Source organism: Anoplolepis gracilipes, chromosome 10, assembly GCF_047496725.1.
Source record: "Anoplolepis gracilipes chromosome 10, ASM4749672v1, whole genome shotgun sequence".
Lineage (NCBI taxonomy): Eukaryota > Metazoa > Arthropoda > Insecta > Hymenoptera > Formicidae > Anoplolepis > Anoplolepis gracilipes.
Window position 1 is genome coordinate 432,302 of NC_132979.1, and position 16,731 is coordinate 449,032.

General features: G+C 35.9%; 1 protein-coding gene and 1 long non-coding RNA gene across 5 annotated transcripts in view; both read left to right on the forward strand.

Annotated features, from left to right (window-relative positions):
• The window catches only part of LOC140669918 (uncharacterized), a 39,450-nt gene extending 36,953 nt beyond the window's left edge, over positions 1–2,497 (forward strand). For 2 of the 3 annotated variants that reach the window (XR_012047428.1, XR_012047426.1), the window contains exon 3: positions 1,175–1,818. This is a non-coding gene — a long non-coding RNA (uncharacterized lncRNA). The other variant, XR_012047427.1, reaches the window with a different exon arrangement.
• A 241-nt stretch (positions 2,498–2,738) lies between these two features.
• Positions 2,739–12,459, forward strand: LOC140670210 (uncharacterized). 2 transcript variants are annotated; one of them, XM_072900784.1, is made up of 16 exons: positions 2,740–3,189; positions 4,889–4,952; positions 5,226–5,331; positions 5,398–5,496; positions 5,964–6,144; positions 6,479–6,665; positions 6,790–6,878; positions 7,108–7,381; positions 7,820–7,901; positions 7,983–8,135; positions 8,752–8,947; positions 9,025–9,203; positions 10,228–10,591; positions 10,927–11,261; positions 11,335–11,643; positions 11,909–12,459. In XM_072900784.1, the coding sequence occupies exons 1-16, from the start codon at positions 3,156–3,158 to the stop codon at positions 12,125–12,127; spliced, it is 2,871 nt and encodes a 956-aa protein (XP_072756885.1). In that variant the 5' UTR covers positions 2,740–3,155; the 3' UTR covers positions 12,128–12,459. The 2 variants fall into 2 exon arrangements, with proteins under 2 accessions (XP_072756884.1, XP_072756885.1); XM_072900783.1 differs by having other exon boundaries at positions 2,739–3,189; positions 5,226–5,496.
• The last annotated feature ends 4,272 nt before the right edge of the window (positions 12,460–16,731 follow it).

Sequence of the window (16,731 nt, forward strand, 5' to 3'; positions counted from 1 at the left end):
CCTTTGTATGTTTGATGTTCTTAGATTTATCCTTAGCAATAATTTAGCTTGGTAGAATTTGTAGACGGGTCATTATCCACAAGGCTATCCATCTCACGAATGAACATTCGATAGCACTGAACACCTATGCTACACCTATGCTACACGATCGCGCGACTTGGTGCCGCATCTGTAATTTACGCCGCACGTGCGTATATAGAATCGAGCTTATAGGAAGTTCACGCCGCTGAAGCTATCATCATAGCTATTCTATCGCATAGCGAGAAATTTTTTCAAGTTTAAGGAGCGAGGGAGGTTGGAACTCTGGTAGTAACCAATAACGAGGAAGAAAGCTTTCTTTATCTAGGTTGCAAAATCAAATTGCCACCCTACGCCGCCGCGAGGTTCCCTCGCTCTTCCCCTTTTCCACAACCCCATCCCTTTACCCTTCTCTCCCTCTCTGTCATTCTTTATCTTTCTTCCTTTCTTCCTCTCTTTCTCTCGCGCAAATTCTCACACCTTTCTACAGCCACTCACCGAGTCGAGTTTGTGAAAGCATTACGTTCGAGCACTCAACCGCTATTCAAACCCCACACCGAAGTTAAGAACTCGCTGATGAGGTAAATCAAACGTTCCCCGAGAAAACAATTCTTTCGGCATTCTAATGAGCTTTCATTTAAAAATTTCCCGTCCTGCGAAAAATCCTCGATCGCGAGCTTCGAGAGAGAATTGGCGAATAACGTGCACGAAGGGGATAAGAATAATACCACGTAAAATACTGTCTAATTCCGAAATACTACGTACATTATGCACAAAGGAAAAAAATCTTAAACCAAGGTTTAAGTTCGCTTTAAGTAGCCAAGACGTTCTTTTTAAGTACCCCAATATCAAGTTCGAAATCACAGGATTTCCCATTGTGGAAATAATAGTTTGACCCACTTTTCCAAAAACTTGCAAAAATAAATCCTTAAGTTAACTTAGAGTTATTGTTGAAATCAGGTTTAGATTTGCTTTACCGTTCGTTTTCCGAAAAGCGGAGTTGAAAGCCGCTCTGTTGCATTTGAACTCTATATATATATATATATATATATATATATATATAATCAGTTTTAAGAGAGAATTTGTACTTGTATTTCTTATACACTGTAATCCAATTTTGCTCACGAGATTTAAACTTTTCGACCGGAAATTTCAGAGTCGGAGGATCTCCTCCCGTATATCGAAATTTACGGCATACGTATTTCGAAAACGGTGTAATTTCTGACATCACCGGAGAAGCTTCTTCCCGCACCTTCACAACGATATCAAGAGAGAAGCGCGCGCTTTGTTCGGCCCATGCACAGCGTCGGAGGAGACCAAGTTTTGCAGTAAGAACATCCAGCGAGAATTGTCGTCGCTTCCTCAACAGTTTGCAAGTAGCTGGCAAACATCGGCGTGGATGCGTCGACTCGCTTTCCTCGCTCTCCTCGCTCGCATACTTTGCGAGCATTTCTTTTCACTGCGTGGGAATCGTAAGCGCTATGCATTCACTGAATAATACGTCGGATGACGTCATACACACAGCAAGTTTAGTCTTTTTTTGTGAAAGAGTACGCCAAAGAGAAAAGCTGAGGGAGAATTTTTGTAGAAATTTGTAGAAATATGTAGCTAGGAGCAAACAGGTAATGCGATTTTCCAGTGCATATATTAAAATGTTTACAAATGAAAACGAGTTGCATATTAATCGGCTATCAACTTGCAAATTAACAAAGACTCATATTTTACATACAACTATGTAGCAAGGGCAACTTAAACAAATATGTATACTTTGTCTTAATTAAAATATGCAACTAAATATCTTTTTTTTTTTTGTAGGCTTACAACTTGTAAAACATTTTCCTTTGAAGCCACAATTGTCTGAGACGTTTTGAACTGTTTCAAACGTCTTATCAAGTAGAAGAAAATATTTATATATAGGAAAATTGCGTTTCTCAGCAAGAGAGAGTGAGAGAGAGAGAGACTGACGGGATGACTGAGCTGATTCGAGTAAGGATGCAGGCAAGCAGACAAGTAGGAGAAGGAAGACCCGGAGAGTAACTTAAACAGCGGCTAAAACAAGAAGTAGCAAGTCATAATTGAGTCGGGCAAGTATGGTCGGGGTCTATGTAGGGTAGGTGGAAAGCCCCGCTGCCGACATACCTGACCGGAATTCGAAAACAGGAGGGGTAGCTCCCTGGTCTCTCTCCGAGTCTCAAGATGGTTTCCGTTAGTTCCCCGACCATCGAATGGAATCCAGATGTTTCCTGGCATATTAATGCCGTATGCGCAAATACGAGAGCTTAACTTCACAGCGAAAAAGAGATAAGCATAATTGTGGACTTTGGCGGTCTGAAACTCGAAAGAAAGAAGGAAAATTAGATTTTTACAATCAATCAATCATTCATTTAGGGAAGCTTTTGATTAGAAATTTCAAAAATTGCATACGTTTAGAATATTTACATCTATTTTTCAGAATCTATTTCTATATCTAAACCAAGACAGAGCATACAATATTTATAATATTTATTTGAATGTTTTATAAATATTTATCAAAATATTTCAAATATTTTTGTAATTTTAGATTGAACATAAATCTTTTTATTTTTTTATTTTTTTTTTTTCTTCGATGTATGTAAAATTTATATAAAATATTTATATAATTAATTAATATAATTTGAAGAAAATAAATAGTAAAAATATTTATCATAAATAACTGTATGCTGTCTGAGAATTGTCACCAGATTTTCCTATCATACTTGAGAAAAGTATCTCTATTCTTATATTTGAATTATTGAATTATTAAATTACATATAGAAGTATTTTGAATTATTAAATTAATATTTATTTTTAATTAACAAATTTATTTGCGCTCTGCGTTCTCGAAAGGCGAGTCACGAGCGTTTCACGAGATTCTCGCGTGAAGGGAGGCTTGCGGTCAAAAGGACACGCTCCTGCCGAGCATTGGATTCCCACATCGTTTGACAGACGGCGCTCGTGTAGCGTAGGATATATTGCCCGATTGCGAGAAATTATCGGGCGGAGGCGGAGGGCGGAGGAGAGGCTGGAGAGGTCAAACGCCAATGACATTGACGGGCGAGAACCGGCCAGGATCCGATCTATATTAACGGGCGCAGAGGATACGATCGATGTGAGAGAGAATGTCGCAGGGCAACTTGCTGCAGGGCTACAATTGTGAGTAATCAAAAAATCCGCCGACCAGCCGACGAGCCGGCGAGCAACCGCGAGCGGGGGGCCCACACGCGTCGCACACGCCACACGCCACACGCGTCGCGTCGCGCCGTGAAAAATGAGCTCTGATAATGGCGGCTTTCGTTTATTTAACGCCAGACAAAAAAAGCCGAGAGCCAGAGTCGCGATTCGCGATTCGCGATGCACCTCGGCAGCACGTCAGTCGTCATCGTGTCTCCATCTCTCTACAGATATCCGGCCAATAAAGATATTAACGACGCGTACGTGTGTCCCTGTAAACTTATCGTTCATCCTACGCTACGCGAGCATGACTCCGAATTTTTCGGAGTCGTATCCCTTGCGGTACGCCTTTTAATATTCTTATATTTATATAATATATATTTAATCGTGTGAATTAAATTATTTTTCCTAGCATTTTTTATTTCATTTCTGTACGTTGCTATGCTAACTTGATGTTAGAAGAAAAAATAACACATGTATATGTATGTATATACGTCTCCTTAGTTATATATATATATATATATATATATATATATATATATATATATATATATATATATATATATATATGCGTGATAAAAGATGTATATATATATATATATATATATATATATATGTATATTTCTTTCATGTTAAAGTAAATTACTCCGAAATACAAAAAAAAATTATGACACTAATATATAAATTATGGAGATGTATATAACTTTTATGTTAAAGTAAATTACTCCGAAATAGAAAAAAAAAAAAAACTATGACAGTAATATATAAATTATGGAAATGTACAATTAATAGAGTTTATACATTTGATTAAGAAAATTTAAGATTTTATTAGATTCATTCTATTAATTAATTATAAATGTTCAAATGGATCTCTATATATTTTGATGAAGTCTGAGATATATTTTTAATCGTTTTATAAAATTTAACACGATGTAAATTTACTTGTTTGTCTATATAGGCATAGATAGAAAGTAAGACAATACGTTTAAACAGAGCTAAATGTTTACACGATATAATATTGTTGAGTTGTGTAAGTTGAAATTATGCAATACTGTGCATATTGTTGCGTCGCGTACGTGCATGCATGTTATCGATGACAAGCGTCGAGCGTCGTGTTATCTCGTCTAGAGATGCTAACCGTCGATTAGCCGGTTACGCTACTAAAACAATGGCGCTCTTCCTCCCCCCCCCCTCCTTCCAGGAAGTTTAGAGCAGTGGAAAGTTTTCGATCAACTTTCACAAACAATAATATACCGCATAGATATTTCTTTCCAAGTAAATATCCTATGGAGAGATATCGAGATGAAAAGTTTGTAATATTTTTACCTTGTTTTATTAAAAAGTAAATTTTGATCGATGAATGGAAAAGTCCATAATAATAAAAACAATATTTTTTATATTGGGACACATTTGAAGGAAAAAATATTCCATCGTCAAAAAGATATAAATTGCGTAGATTGTAAAATAATAAATAAAATCCACGTTCGGGAAGAAAGTAAAAATCTATAAATTGCTGCGAAATTCTAAACATGTTTGTCTCAGAGACGATAATTCTTGATATCTCCTATAATAAATTTTATAATAAAAGATACGCACATGTAGTACGTATACAATTATTTTGAAGACAAGACAACACGCGCAACACAATTTTTCCACAAACGGAATACTTTCAACTTTGTAGGGGAAACTCAGTACGACGATCCGCAGGTGCAATTCCCTCGTCCTATTCCGGACGAAGTTATCAGGTGAGTTCGAGAGATGACGTAGTCAACATAAGAACGAATGCAAACTATTTTCTTCTTGTATAAATTTTTATTTTATGTAATATCGTTCTTTTTACATCTAACAGAGAGATATAATAATATACGTGCAGTCTTTTTTTGGGGATAAATTTTTATGCATATGAAAAGAAATGTGAGATATAAAATTTGGTTACAACTCCACGTGCTTATATGCGCTTGTTGCAATTCTCTTACTAATTCTTTTAATTTGTGAAACACCACAATGTGCCGACTTAGCGTTTACGAGGTCTACGTGAAGGAGGAGTCGGGCCCGGACTCGAGGAACGATACACCGAGTGTGTCAGGATTAGGCTGCTCCGCAGTCGATCAACAATTGATCCAAGTAATTAATCGCTGCGAAAGTTTTATCAATGAAAACGATTTGCGATCATGTAAAATCACTTTCAAGGATGCGTGCATGGACCTGGACGTAGCCATAGATTCCGAAGTGATCAATATCGATGGTACCGTCACTAAACTTCTTGGCAAGGACGCGTTAAGGTACAAAGTAAGTGCCAAAGTGAGGTATCTTAAATATTTGTCCAACTATTAGCGCGGGGCAAGTTGTTTGCCAAGAGAGCGAGTGTATATCGTTACAGCAGCAGTTTACATGAAATATTTCACCTGAGACGGTCCCTTTGTTTATCTAGAGTTTGCCCCCCTTTCTTCTTACTTTGAAGAATTTCATTTGCATACGCTTTTTTATAGTTTTATGTACCAAGGATTTGCCTATCTACATCACGATGTAGCATAATTATGGGAGTAAATGTGAAAGTATTGTTGGAAAGTATAGTTGCATTTTTACCTTGCATTCTTTAAAATTGCAACGATAGTATATAGTTTTCTGTGTGCAATCTAATCTTAAAGCATTTCTTAATCATAATATTTTTTATCGCGACTGATAAATTTCCCCTGTTTTTTGCACATATCTCTCACTGATATTTTTCTTAAAAATCCCAATTCCCGGTCTTTTAGATTCTCGAACAGAATGTTAACACGCCGGACGAAAATCAAGTATATTCACATCCCGTTGCCGAAGGATCTTCGTCCACGACAACGCGACTTATCGATAAAGATGATCCGCGATCCAGACTGCATTTTGTAAAATATCTAAAACGCGACGGAAAGACGCTTAAAATTTGGGAATGCGGCATTTGTATGTAATTTTTCTGTAATATTTAAATTTAATTAATATATAAAATAGTGACATTTTTTTATATATAAATAAAATAATATATATTGCATTTTTTCAATTATTATTATTAATAAATAATTTATATTAATATTAATTAATTAATAAAAAGAAAAGAATTATACATTCGGATAAGATTCAAATAAAATGTTAAGTCTCATATTTTTTCCTGAGAAAGATCATTTCGCGGATTCTCATTCGATTTTGCAGCGTAGTAAGTAATTACTTTTTAACGTTGCCACTGAGGGGTCAGCTTGTTTTCGTTATAAGAAACTTTTATGTTTAATATTTGAATCAGGTTCAAAAGAGTTTCGTCACCAGTATACCTTGATGAGACATTTGCCGACCCATACCGACGAGAGGAACTTTAAATGCGAGGCTTGCGGCAAGGCTTTCCGCCAGTTGTCAACATTGAGTCAGCACAGGGCTATTCACAGCGACGCCAGACCCTACGTATGCGAATTCTGCAAAAAAACGTTTAACAGGTAAGAAATTATCTTTTCAAATCTACATTTCATATTTAAATGCGTAAAGCTTAAAAGCAATAAAACTTCAATATTTATAAAATTGAGTTATATCGCCTATTTGACACTTTTATTCGCATTTCAGAGTGTCTACGTTAATTTCTCATCGAAAAACGCATTCGGAGCATAAGCCGCACAAGTGTCACGTGTGCGGTAAAGGATTTCATCAAAAGGGTATATGATACATATACATTAATTAGATTTAATAATTTGTCATGTTCAGCAGACTTGAATTTCTTCCGAAAAAAAATTTATAATTTGTAAAATCTACTTTCCACTTTATTTTTTTCTCTAGATTTATTAATATGTATCTCACACGATTCGATTGTATTTTATCGCGCAGATTAATGTCAAACGTATTCATACAATTTGAAAATTCGGCAATTAACATTAGTCTTTTCAGGCAATCTGCGTAATCACGTATTCACGCATACGAACGAGCGGCCATACAAATGCGAGCTCTGCGGCAAAGGTTTCAATCAGATGTCAAATTTGGTCTGTCATAAGGTGAAAGCGCACGCACACGCCGACAAGATGCAATATTCATGCGGAGTCTGCGGAAAGGAGTTTCCGCGTAGATTCGCCTTACGATCGCACGAGGAGTACAAGCACGGTATAAAGTATCGAAGCACGAGCAACGCGCAATCTGCCGTGAACGAGCCCAGTACCGCAAAAAGGTATGTAAAGAGGTTGTGCATGATGTTAGCCGCGATGTATAATGTGCAACTAATGGTGCAATAAATGTACAAAAAAAAAAAAAAAAAAATCTGAAAAATCGTTGAAATTTATCAGCTATTTTATATAAATATTCGCGCAACATAATAAAATTCCTTATTTATTTAAAAATATCAATCTTGTTATAAACTGTTGTTGATATATATTTTTTTCTCATTAAATAAGATTTTGCAAAAATAGATGAGTTAAAAGGAATTACAGTTACAATTTTGTATAGGATAAATTTCTCTATCGCCCTTTTCTTCTTTATTAATTTATGTCCCACACAGGCTAGAGGGACAATCAAAGCGCTTATATATTCAATTATTATTTTACACAATGCATAGTTGATTTAATTATAGATATTTCAGTTCGTGCGATATGTAATTATGCATTTTCAGCAAGAACGTTAGGATCATACAATTGTTTAATGGCGATCGAAATCAAACGAGCGAAAGCAAAGAGAAGGATTATTTTGGCTCAGTTAGTATATATTTGATTTATGATAAATATAATGAGAATTTACGATTATGTAATTAGTTTTGGAATCCTGTTTCATAATAGTCGGATTTAGTGGACACCATTGTGATAGATAAAATCGAAACAAAAGCGATGGAGGTAGCGTTACTCCAAGGTCAGACTCCTTTTGCTCTTTATAGACCCGTTAAAAATATACCAGTACTCGTTAAAGTTTTGCCCACCGCAAGTAATAAGCATGTAAGTATGTGTATTTATGAATATTATCCTGATATATGTATATACATTTATAAATTGTCTTGTAATTTTATCTATTTTTATTATTAGCAAAAAATATATAGATAAGCATGAAAATTAAGTCATTTAAAATCACAAGTAAGATGTATAACTCTTTTAGTCACACATAATTAAATTTAATAAATTTATATGTAATTGTAAATTTATATGAAAATTTGAAAAGTTATAATAACGTTAATTTAAAAGTTTTTATTTCTCGTTAGTGTAGTTATTATTATTTTTATATACTAATACACTTGATGAGAGAGAAACTCGACTTTTAGTTGACTTTGCGAGAAAAGTTTATTAAAAGTTATATATCCAATATTATGCAGTAAGTAGAGAAATTTTTGTTTGAAAATTTGATGTTTTGCGGATGTATTTGTGTTTCGTTTATCTTGCTGTCGGAAATTTCGACAGCTTTTGTAAGCATGTTCGATTCGGCAACGGAAATCAAAATCAATGATAATTTCAAAGTACATTAATTAATATTAATATTTAATAACATATAATTATTTAAAGAGAATTAGAAATATTGTGCTTAATAATTACGTACTTATATAGATGTCTGTTTATATAGATACTTATACCTGCGACTGCCGAAGATTTGCGAATGGCAGGGAAGATAACTTCGAATCCTACCGAGACTTCAGACGCTGACGGCAACAAGGCTGTTCAAGTGAAAGTACCGGTAGTTGCTACAGTGATACAGAATATCGAGAGCGATGGCAAATCCAGCTTCATGATCGAGCCACCCGGAGCAGAACAGGAGCAAGGTAAGCTCTTGTCGATCCTGTGCAACCAAAATGTTTTTGTCGAAACGTTGCCCTTCATCTTCGTATTTTGATGTCAGATGATCTAGTGACGGCATTGGATTCACAATTCTCTCTCTCTGAGCTTCATCCCGACGAGGCGGACCGTCAAAATAGCGCAAACTCAACTCCGTCAATGGACGAGTGTAACGAGTTGCTGGAGTTGGCTGCGCAAGGTGGAATACAATTCGTTCGAGCTATGGAGGACGGTCGTTACGAGGTAATATAGAAACGATTAGCGCATTCACATATGAAACTATGTTAGTACTTGCATAACGTGTCCGATAATAGTCGCGTTGGGTGAATAGGATGATGTACCTTTGTTCAAGCTCAGAACAAATTTTTCTTTTTCCTCAATTTATAATATAATTATTTTTCCACAGTTTTTGAAAGTTTCCAGATTATATATCCAGGTAAAAACTATTCCAAATTTCTGTTACTGGCTAGAATGTAACTTGATAAAATTGAAAAAACAATGATTGTTGATATTATGGGAATTTAACGTAAGAAAACGTAAATTCCATGACATAAGATGTCGTTCTTCGACATCTTTATCTTTGAAAGGACGACGTACTTTTTCCACGCAAAACTGGCATTATAGTGTCGACGTCTTTTAGACCTACAGTACGCGCGACACATTCTGAGTATTCACGTCAGGCGCCTCCGTTCCTTTACATAGATTTCTCTATTTAGAGAACTGTGCAGCGCTGTCGCGTTTGCGAAACGTGTCGTATAACGTTTTTATAGAAATGGCTTTCGCGTTGGAATTTATCTTTGATGCTCTTCTTCCAATTAGCTCCAAGAATTTGATTAGACGTAATATCTATTGATGAATGCGAATGTACTTCAAAAGTCCTAATTAAATTCCTCATAATTCTCAAAAGTAACTTTGAAGAGTAAAAGAGAGAGAGAGAGAGAAATTTTACTTAAAATCATATAAGTACCTTTCTTGAGCAAAGTACCATCAATTTATTTTGCATTTAAAATGTAGTCTTAAAGTCGAGATTTATAAAGTGTACAAATTTTGAGAAATATTGTATAATTTAAAATAAAATTCGAAAATAATATTAGCATTATTTTATCTCTGTATAAAAGTAATTGAAATTTTAAAATATAATAAGACAAATTTGTGTTTTATAGTTGATAAGACAACATTATGTTTCATAGTTTGCATTAATGTAATAAATTATTCCGATCATGACGAAGCTTTGAGCAGTTCAATACTCTTATCGTTATGGCTGCAGGTTATGACGAGCAGCGAGGCCCGCGACTTAATGGCGCAGAATTCCCATGACGTAACGATTCTTGACAGCGAACAGGCGGATGCCATCAATCTTGTGAATATACGCAATAACGGTGACGTCATCATCGGCGACAACGATAATCAGATCATGGTGCTGGAATCCGGCCAGAAATCCAACAGTATGTCAATGGAGGGTATCGAGATTCTCGAGGACAAAGACATTAGGATTCTCGAGGGTAAAAGCCTCGACGATCGTTTCACGGATGGTATAACATTCCTCTCTCAGACCAAAATCGATGATCTCCTGCTGGGTCCCAAATCGTTGGCCATTGACAGCGATAGCGCCCTGGTCGGACACGACGATGGTAGGTGAATTCTTGTCACAACATCTCAATTTATCAAAATTCTTTAGGATATCTTTTCGCGTATTTATATCGCAAGATATAATAAATTAGTACATGTAAATTTTAGTAACTACTTTTTTTAATTTTTTAAATAAATATATAAGTAATAGGTAAGCAATATACATATGTTTATATTTAAAAAATATTTACATTTATATATAAAAAATTTTTTAGAATTAATGTAAAGAAAATATATATTTTATATAATTTATGCCAAGTTACTATATAATGTTAAAAGATTTGATTTAAAAACTTGATGTACATATGTTTGATTCGTCAATGGTTGTCGATTTCAGCCATGGCGATACCGTCGAGTCAGCAGGATCTAACGAGTATCTTGGGTCATTCTTCGAATCTATCTACTAACTCGCAATCTTCATTGTCATCTCTATTAATAAAGAATCATCCGCCATTGTCATTGTTGAACGAGACATTCCCGTATTTGAAGAACAGTCAGAGCTTCGCAGATGATCTAAATATTCTTGGCGTCTCTCCTGTGGCAGATCATCACTTGGAGTATGACCCGAAGATGAGATTGCCGTCGGTCTTTGACGACGACTGTGATACCGGCTTAATATCATTCGGTCAATCGGACATAAAGATGCTCGACTCCGGAAATCAATGCATTAAGGTACAAGATTGTCTAAAAATGTTCAAGCAATTCGCGCTGATAATAATTTTCGTCACGTGACGAATTTTTACAGCCTTTCAATGACAAGTTTTATTTGCCGCCTCCCAAGATGTTCCCCGGCCTGAACGAGGTGAAGATCTTGGGGCCGAAGAATCATAATCACGAATTGGTTGCCCCACATTATCAAGATAGACTTCTCAGTCCTTTTGAGCAGTTCCTCAAGAATACCATGCAAACGAGTGGTTGCATGTCTAATAATGTTGATGCGTTTGAAGGCTGCAGGAAAGAAGTAAAGATACTCGGTAAAAAGCTCGGCACCGGCATTATCACTACGACCGAGGAAGGTGATGTTGTCAAAGTTGTCGACGACAATTCTAAATTCGTAAGTACGATCACATGTATATGGTTGCGTTTTAATTATAAAATTTAATTAATTATTAAATTCTCTCTCTCTCTCTCTCTCTCTCTCTCTCTCTCTCTCTCTCTCTCTCTCTTTATTATTCAGCTATGAGATATAATATTGAATTTGTCGATTATAATTTACAATCACAAACAGCGACTAGTACTAATGAATAGCAAATTTCTTGAAAAATATTAGATAAGAGTTTAACGCGTCTTGTAATACTTGATATACTTTGTTGGCGCAGGAAACAAGCAACAATGTAATGGATCTCTGTGACAACGGCTTACAGCAGTGCACGATCATGTCACCGAGACGATTGCACCGGCAGTCGATGGAGAGCGACGTCGCGGATAGCTTCTTACTCCAAGTAAAAACATTTGAGAGTAATTATGGTAAAAGCGACGAAAAAGAGAACGTTTCTCCGTACATATACAGGCCGGCAGTCCATGCTCCGATTTTCTGAATTTCGGCAATCGCTTCGGTGGCAAGAACCTGTCGCCCGAAGGTCATCTCGATAGGAATCAGAAAGACGATCGTGGGGATAGTTTCGCGCCCGGAGAAATGCTGGACATGGATTGACGATGCGCGACCAAGGCCTCTGGTTTAGAAATGGCTTTTTACTTCTGGGATTACTTGTTCTTTATATCGCTATCCTCTGCGATTCTCTTGTGAAGGTATTCATGTGCGTTGCTTCGGATTATCTTCGATGTATACAAACAGCACACAGGTAATACGCGATAAAGATTATTAAATTAATACGCATCGAGAAGAATGGTACATATTGATATTTTTATAATTTTTCAAAAGGTTTACAAAAGAACTGTACTGATTTAAATATGGAATAGATTGTATCTATATTTGTGTATCTCTCTAGTTGCAAATTATTTTGCTGTTAAATAATAAGTAATGTGAAAATTGGATTGTCTAAATTTTTGAAAATATGCAATCAATTTGCAACAGATTTGAGAGAGCGATTTCAGAAAAGAGAAAGAAATGATACATGCATATCGCAATATATTGTGATCATACTTTTTGAAATATGCTTATAAATTTCAAAGTATTCAATTTTAGATAGTATTCAATCATCTCATTAATTTTTATCTGAATTAAGTAATATTGCTCTACGATTGTATAAAAATTCAACCAGAGTATTTTATATCCAGATTTGCATGTTAAAGAAATAAAATATATAAATATAAATTTCTTTCAAAATTGTTTAATCATTTTATTAGACAACAATGTATATATGTTTTTCGTTTCCGTTAGATAAGAAAGAAAAATCATCTCAGCATTACTGTTTTTAACAGATACGTAGGATAGAGATACGAAAGACGGCGGTATTCCGATACGAAGGTTATTTAGATTTATTCGCGAATTCTCGACTCGGCAATATTTTCTCCGCGTGCCAATACCAATAGGTGGAATGGTTAATACCGTCTGCCCTGGCATCCATCCTTGCTACTTGATAGTCAGCTCCCATTCGGAGAACCGCACTGTCTTATATAGTAACTTGTACAAGCAATCTGCCTTCACGGTTCGCAAATTGTGGAATTTAGAAATTATGTGAAATACGAATAATAATTATAATTTCTTTCGATATTTACACAATTCCTGTGCTTCAAAAATATTCATAGTTATATCGTATAATTTTAATCATTTATTGTGTTATTTCTCAAGAATTACAAAAGTATTGAATAATTTTTTTTATTTTTAAATCTAATTAATTTTCTTGTTCTTTTTTCTTATGTTATTCTCTTTGTATCATTATATTTTGGTAAATATTCAAATCCCCAAAGACTGTGATATGGATATCGGTAAGTCATGGTACATCTATCGAGTGATATCTCATAGTCTGACTTAGCATTTATCTTCACTACTTGGTAGTCAGCCCGTGGTAGAAGCCTCTCTACATTTAGATAACGCACAAGAGAGACCTGTAATATATATGCTCTGGAAAAGCGCAAGATCCAAATAAACCTAATAAATTATAACAGAAAAGAGCAACGTTTGCTTTATATTGACAAAGTAATGTAGAATTTTCTGATATAGAATGCGCTCGGCGCTTTTTCTTTTCGAAGCGAATTCTTTGATTATTCGTCGAAATCATTTTCACACCTCGACGATTTTGCGGAATATTACTATCGATTGTTTTTTTTTTTTTTTTTTTCAATTTCTTAAAAACATACAATAAATATATAATAAAAATAAACGTATAGATATAATAGCAATTGAACGTAAATTGTAATAAACTTAATTTTTGTATGTTAATTTAGATGTGGTAAAAATGAGAAAGAAAAAGGAGAGAAATTGGCGAGTAATAAATTAATAAAGTTCTCCGACTTAAATCCAGCAGCGATAAGCTGTAGCTTACGAACGCAACGCATGTGCGCGAGCAAACGTGTCGGAAAATTTACTTTCCTTCCGCAAAGCCTGTCATCGTCGTCGTCGTCGCAGCACGCAAATACGCAAAAATTAAGTTGTAAAAGTCGCTTCGAATCGCTCGCGCTTTCCAGCCACGTCTGCCGCGAGGACGAGCGAATCCCACGGAAATTCCATTCGTTCTTTCTCCCGAGCGGTGCCCTTCCCCCTCCTTTCTCCTGCTTCTCTGGGAGCCCCTCGGGGGAAATTCGCGCCTTTTCTCGGCTGCTTTGCATCGAATTATTTAAAAATGCACCCGACGTCCCGAGAAACATCTACTTAACTCGGAAGGCGCCGAGACGTTCTTAGCGCGCCGGGAGTACCGTGAGAACAATGGCGTTAACGACGACTCGTTGTATAGGTCCACCGGTATCTACAAAAGACGAAGAATTCGAAATCCTGAAAAGCCAGCCGGGATGTTTAGGACTGCTCTTAACCGGATGTTTCCTACGACGCTGGAGGAATTTTTTTTGTCGTCGGATCGGCATAACTTTGTTGCTTTTATTACGAGGAGAGGGGGGGGGGGGAGATTCCTCGTTTAGTTTTCTTCAGGGTGTCTACTTCTTGAACAATGTGAAAAAATGTGGAAAATTTGAAATTTTTTCAAATATTTTTTGTACCTAGAAAAAATTAAGAAATTCTCGAGGAATTTTATTGGGACTCTCGAGGAATTTTTAAATTCTTCCTTTGACAATTTCGCTCTAATATTGTAAGTAGTCGGCAAGTCGAGTGAAAATTACATGTTTAAAATATATTATGTAAATATATATCGATCTCTGTGTATATTCTATGTCTTATGAAATATTGAATATACAATACCTATCTATTTTTTAATTATAATTTTTAGTGATAAAAAAAAGGAATTTGTTATGCAAGGGAAAAATGTTTATTTTACGAAAGTTATTCTTAGTTTTTTCAGAGAGTACATTTATAAATCTAGCATTTAAAAGGAGGCTTTATGTTTTGACTTTGTATGAATAAAAAAAAATTAGAAGATGCGTATATCAAAAAATTTATTTTAGAAAGTTGCGTAAAAAAATTTCCAAAATAATATTTTCTTTATCTAGAATTTTGAACAAAATAAGTATTTAGAAAATGAGGGAATTCTTTTTACCAAAATTTCAGACACCCTCTTCTTAGGTAAGATTCTATTATCTAGAAAAAAAAATTATAAGGATTAATCAGGTATTGATGTATTTTCAATAAATTCATTCATGAAAATATTTATCGAGTAAAAAAGATCGGTGAAAGAAATTGAATTTGGCTCGACAAGAGAGCTAATCGCATTTTCATAAAGAGCCGAACAGCCGAGAATAAGCATTTTATTTGCTTTACAACGTAATTGCGGTAGAAAGTATTCCTGCTGCCAGATCATTCGGCTGCATTATAACCCCGTGGCATACCTATAAAGGGGGAAAGAACGCTCGTCCTTTTCCACCACCGAGATTTCTCCCACGGGTATAACTTTGGTGAGCGAAACGGCTCCGCGGATTATCTGAGGAAGTGCGAAGAGGCTTTTAACTCGGTATAATTTATTTAAAAGCCGAGACCGGGGGAGAGGGATGGAAAAGGGGGGAGGATGAGAGCCGGCCGCGAGAAAAGGGAGGAATCTCCAAAGAAACAGCCTTAATTAGCACGGACTTTCTTACCACCCGGCAGATTCCTCCTTAATTTTCGCAGATGAAAACCGCGCGATCCACTTCTCTGCGCTTTTTCTCTTTCTCGACCTTCCGTTTTTCCCTTTTCCCTTTTCCCTTTTCCCTCCCTTCTCCCTCTTTCCCCCTCCTCGACGATTTCTCGCTTCGTCCTTCGTTTCTTCGAGATGCCTTTATTCTACTCAAGCGCGTTTGACAATTCGCAATAAAGAGAAGTCTCCTCGATATTGATTAAATTCCGCAATTAGGGGAAACGATACTCAATCGAACGTGAGGTAGGATATAGTTCAAGTGTAATATGATTTTGTCTCGCTTCCGCGAAATTTGCATAAAATTCGTCTCGCATTTATCGCGGCAGCGTAATGTACAGAATCGATTTTAGCTCGGTGAAGATTTGATGGAAATTGTAATTAGGAAAATTTTCGACATTGAAGATGAAATTATTCTCTCGGTAAGTTAAAATTCAAGAGACAAAAGCAGCGCTTTTCGAGCTCGCTTGGCGATTAATTTCTAGATTTTACTTTGACAGAAATTTTTCATTCGATTCTCCGTTATACAAAAATACACATGTATGTATGTATGTATGTATGTATCATATATGATAGTATAAAAAATTAATGGGACTATTCTTGCCTGTCAATTGTAAGCGATTATACAGAAGAAATAAGATTTCATGTCTCGTGAATTAAATACTCTGTTGTCGGTGAAATTCACTCATGTCATTCTACAGAACAGGGTATCCACGGGATAAATCGAAAAATTTTTCTCCCTGCAAAATGGCTAAATGCGACGTCCGCGCGCACGTCTGACGACAGCTATTCTTCCTAACAAAGTCAATTGACGGCGCTGCCGTAATGTGCCTCTCCTACTTTGGAAAATTTACTTTGAATTTCGTTCCCTTTTACGAGCTCTTCCTTTCTACTTTCCACGGGACATTACTTCGTTCCCACGCCCCCGCGTGCTGGTGCCCTCGCGAATTACCTCGTCAGGAATT

What these genes read in the sequence shown, in the direction of transcription:
- LOC140670210 (XM_072900783.1), top strand. Translation starts at nt 3,156, where the DNA reads ATGTCGCAGGGCAACTTGCTGCAGGGCTACAATT. An exon ending in TAAAGGATTTCATCAAAAGG is followed by an intron (nt 6,879 to 7,107) that starts GTATATGATACA and finishes TAGTCTTTTCAG; the next exon opens with GCAATCTGCGTAATCACGTA. An exon ending in CCGGAAATCAATGCATTAAG is followed by an intron (nt 11,262 to 11,334) that starts GTACAAGATTGT and finishes GAATTTTTACAG; the next exon opens with CCTTTCAATGACAAGTTTTA.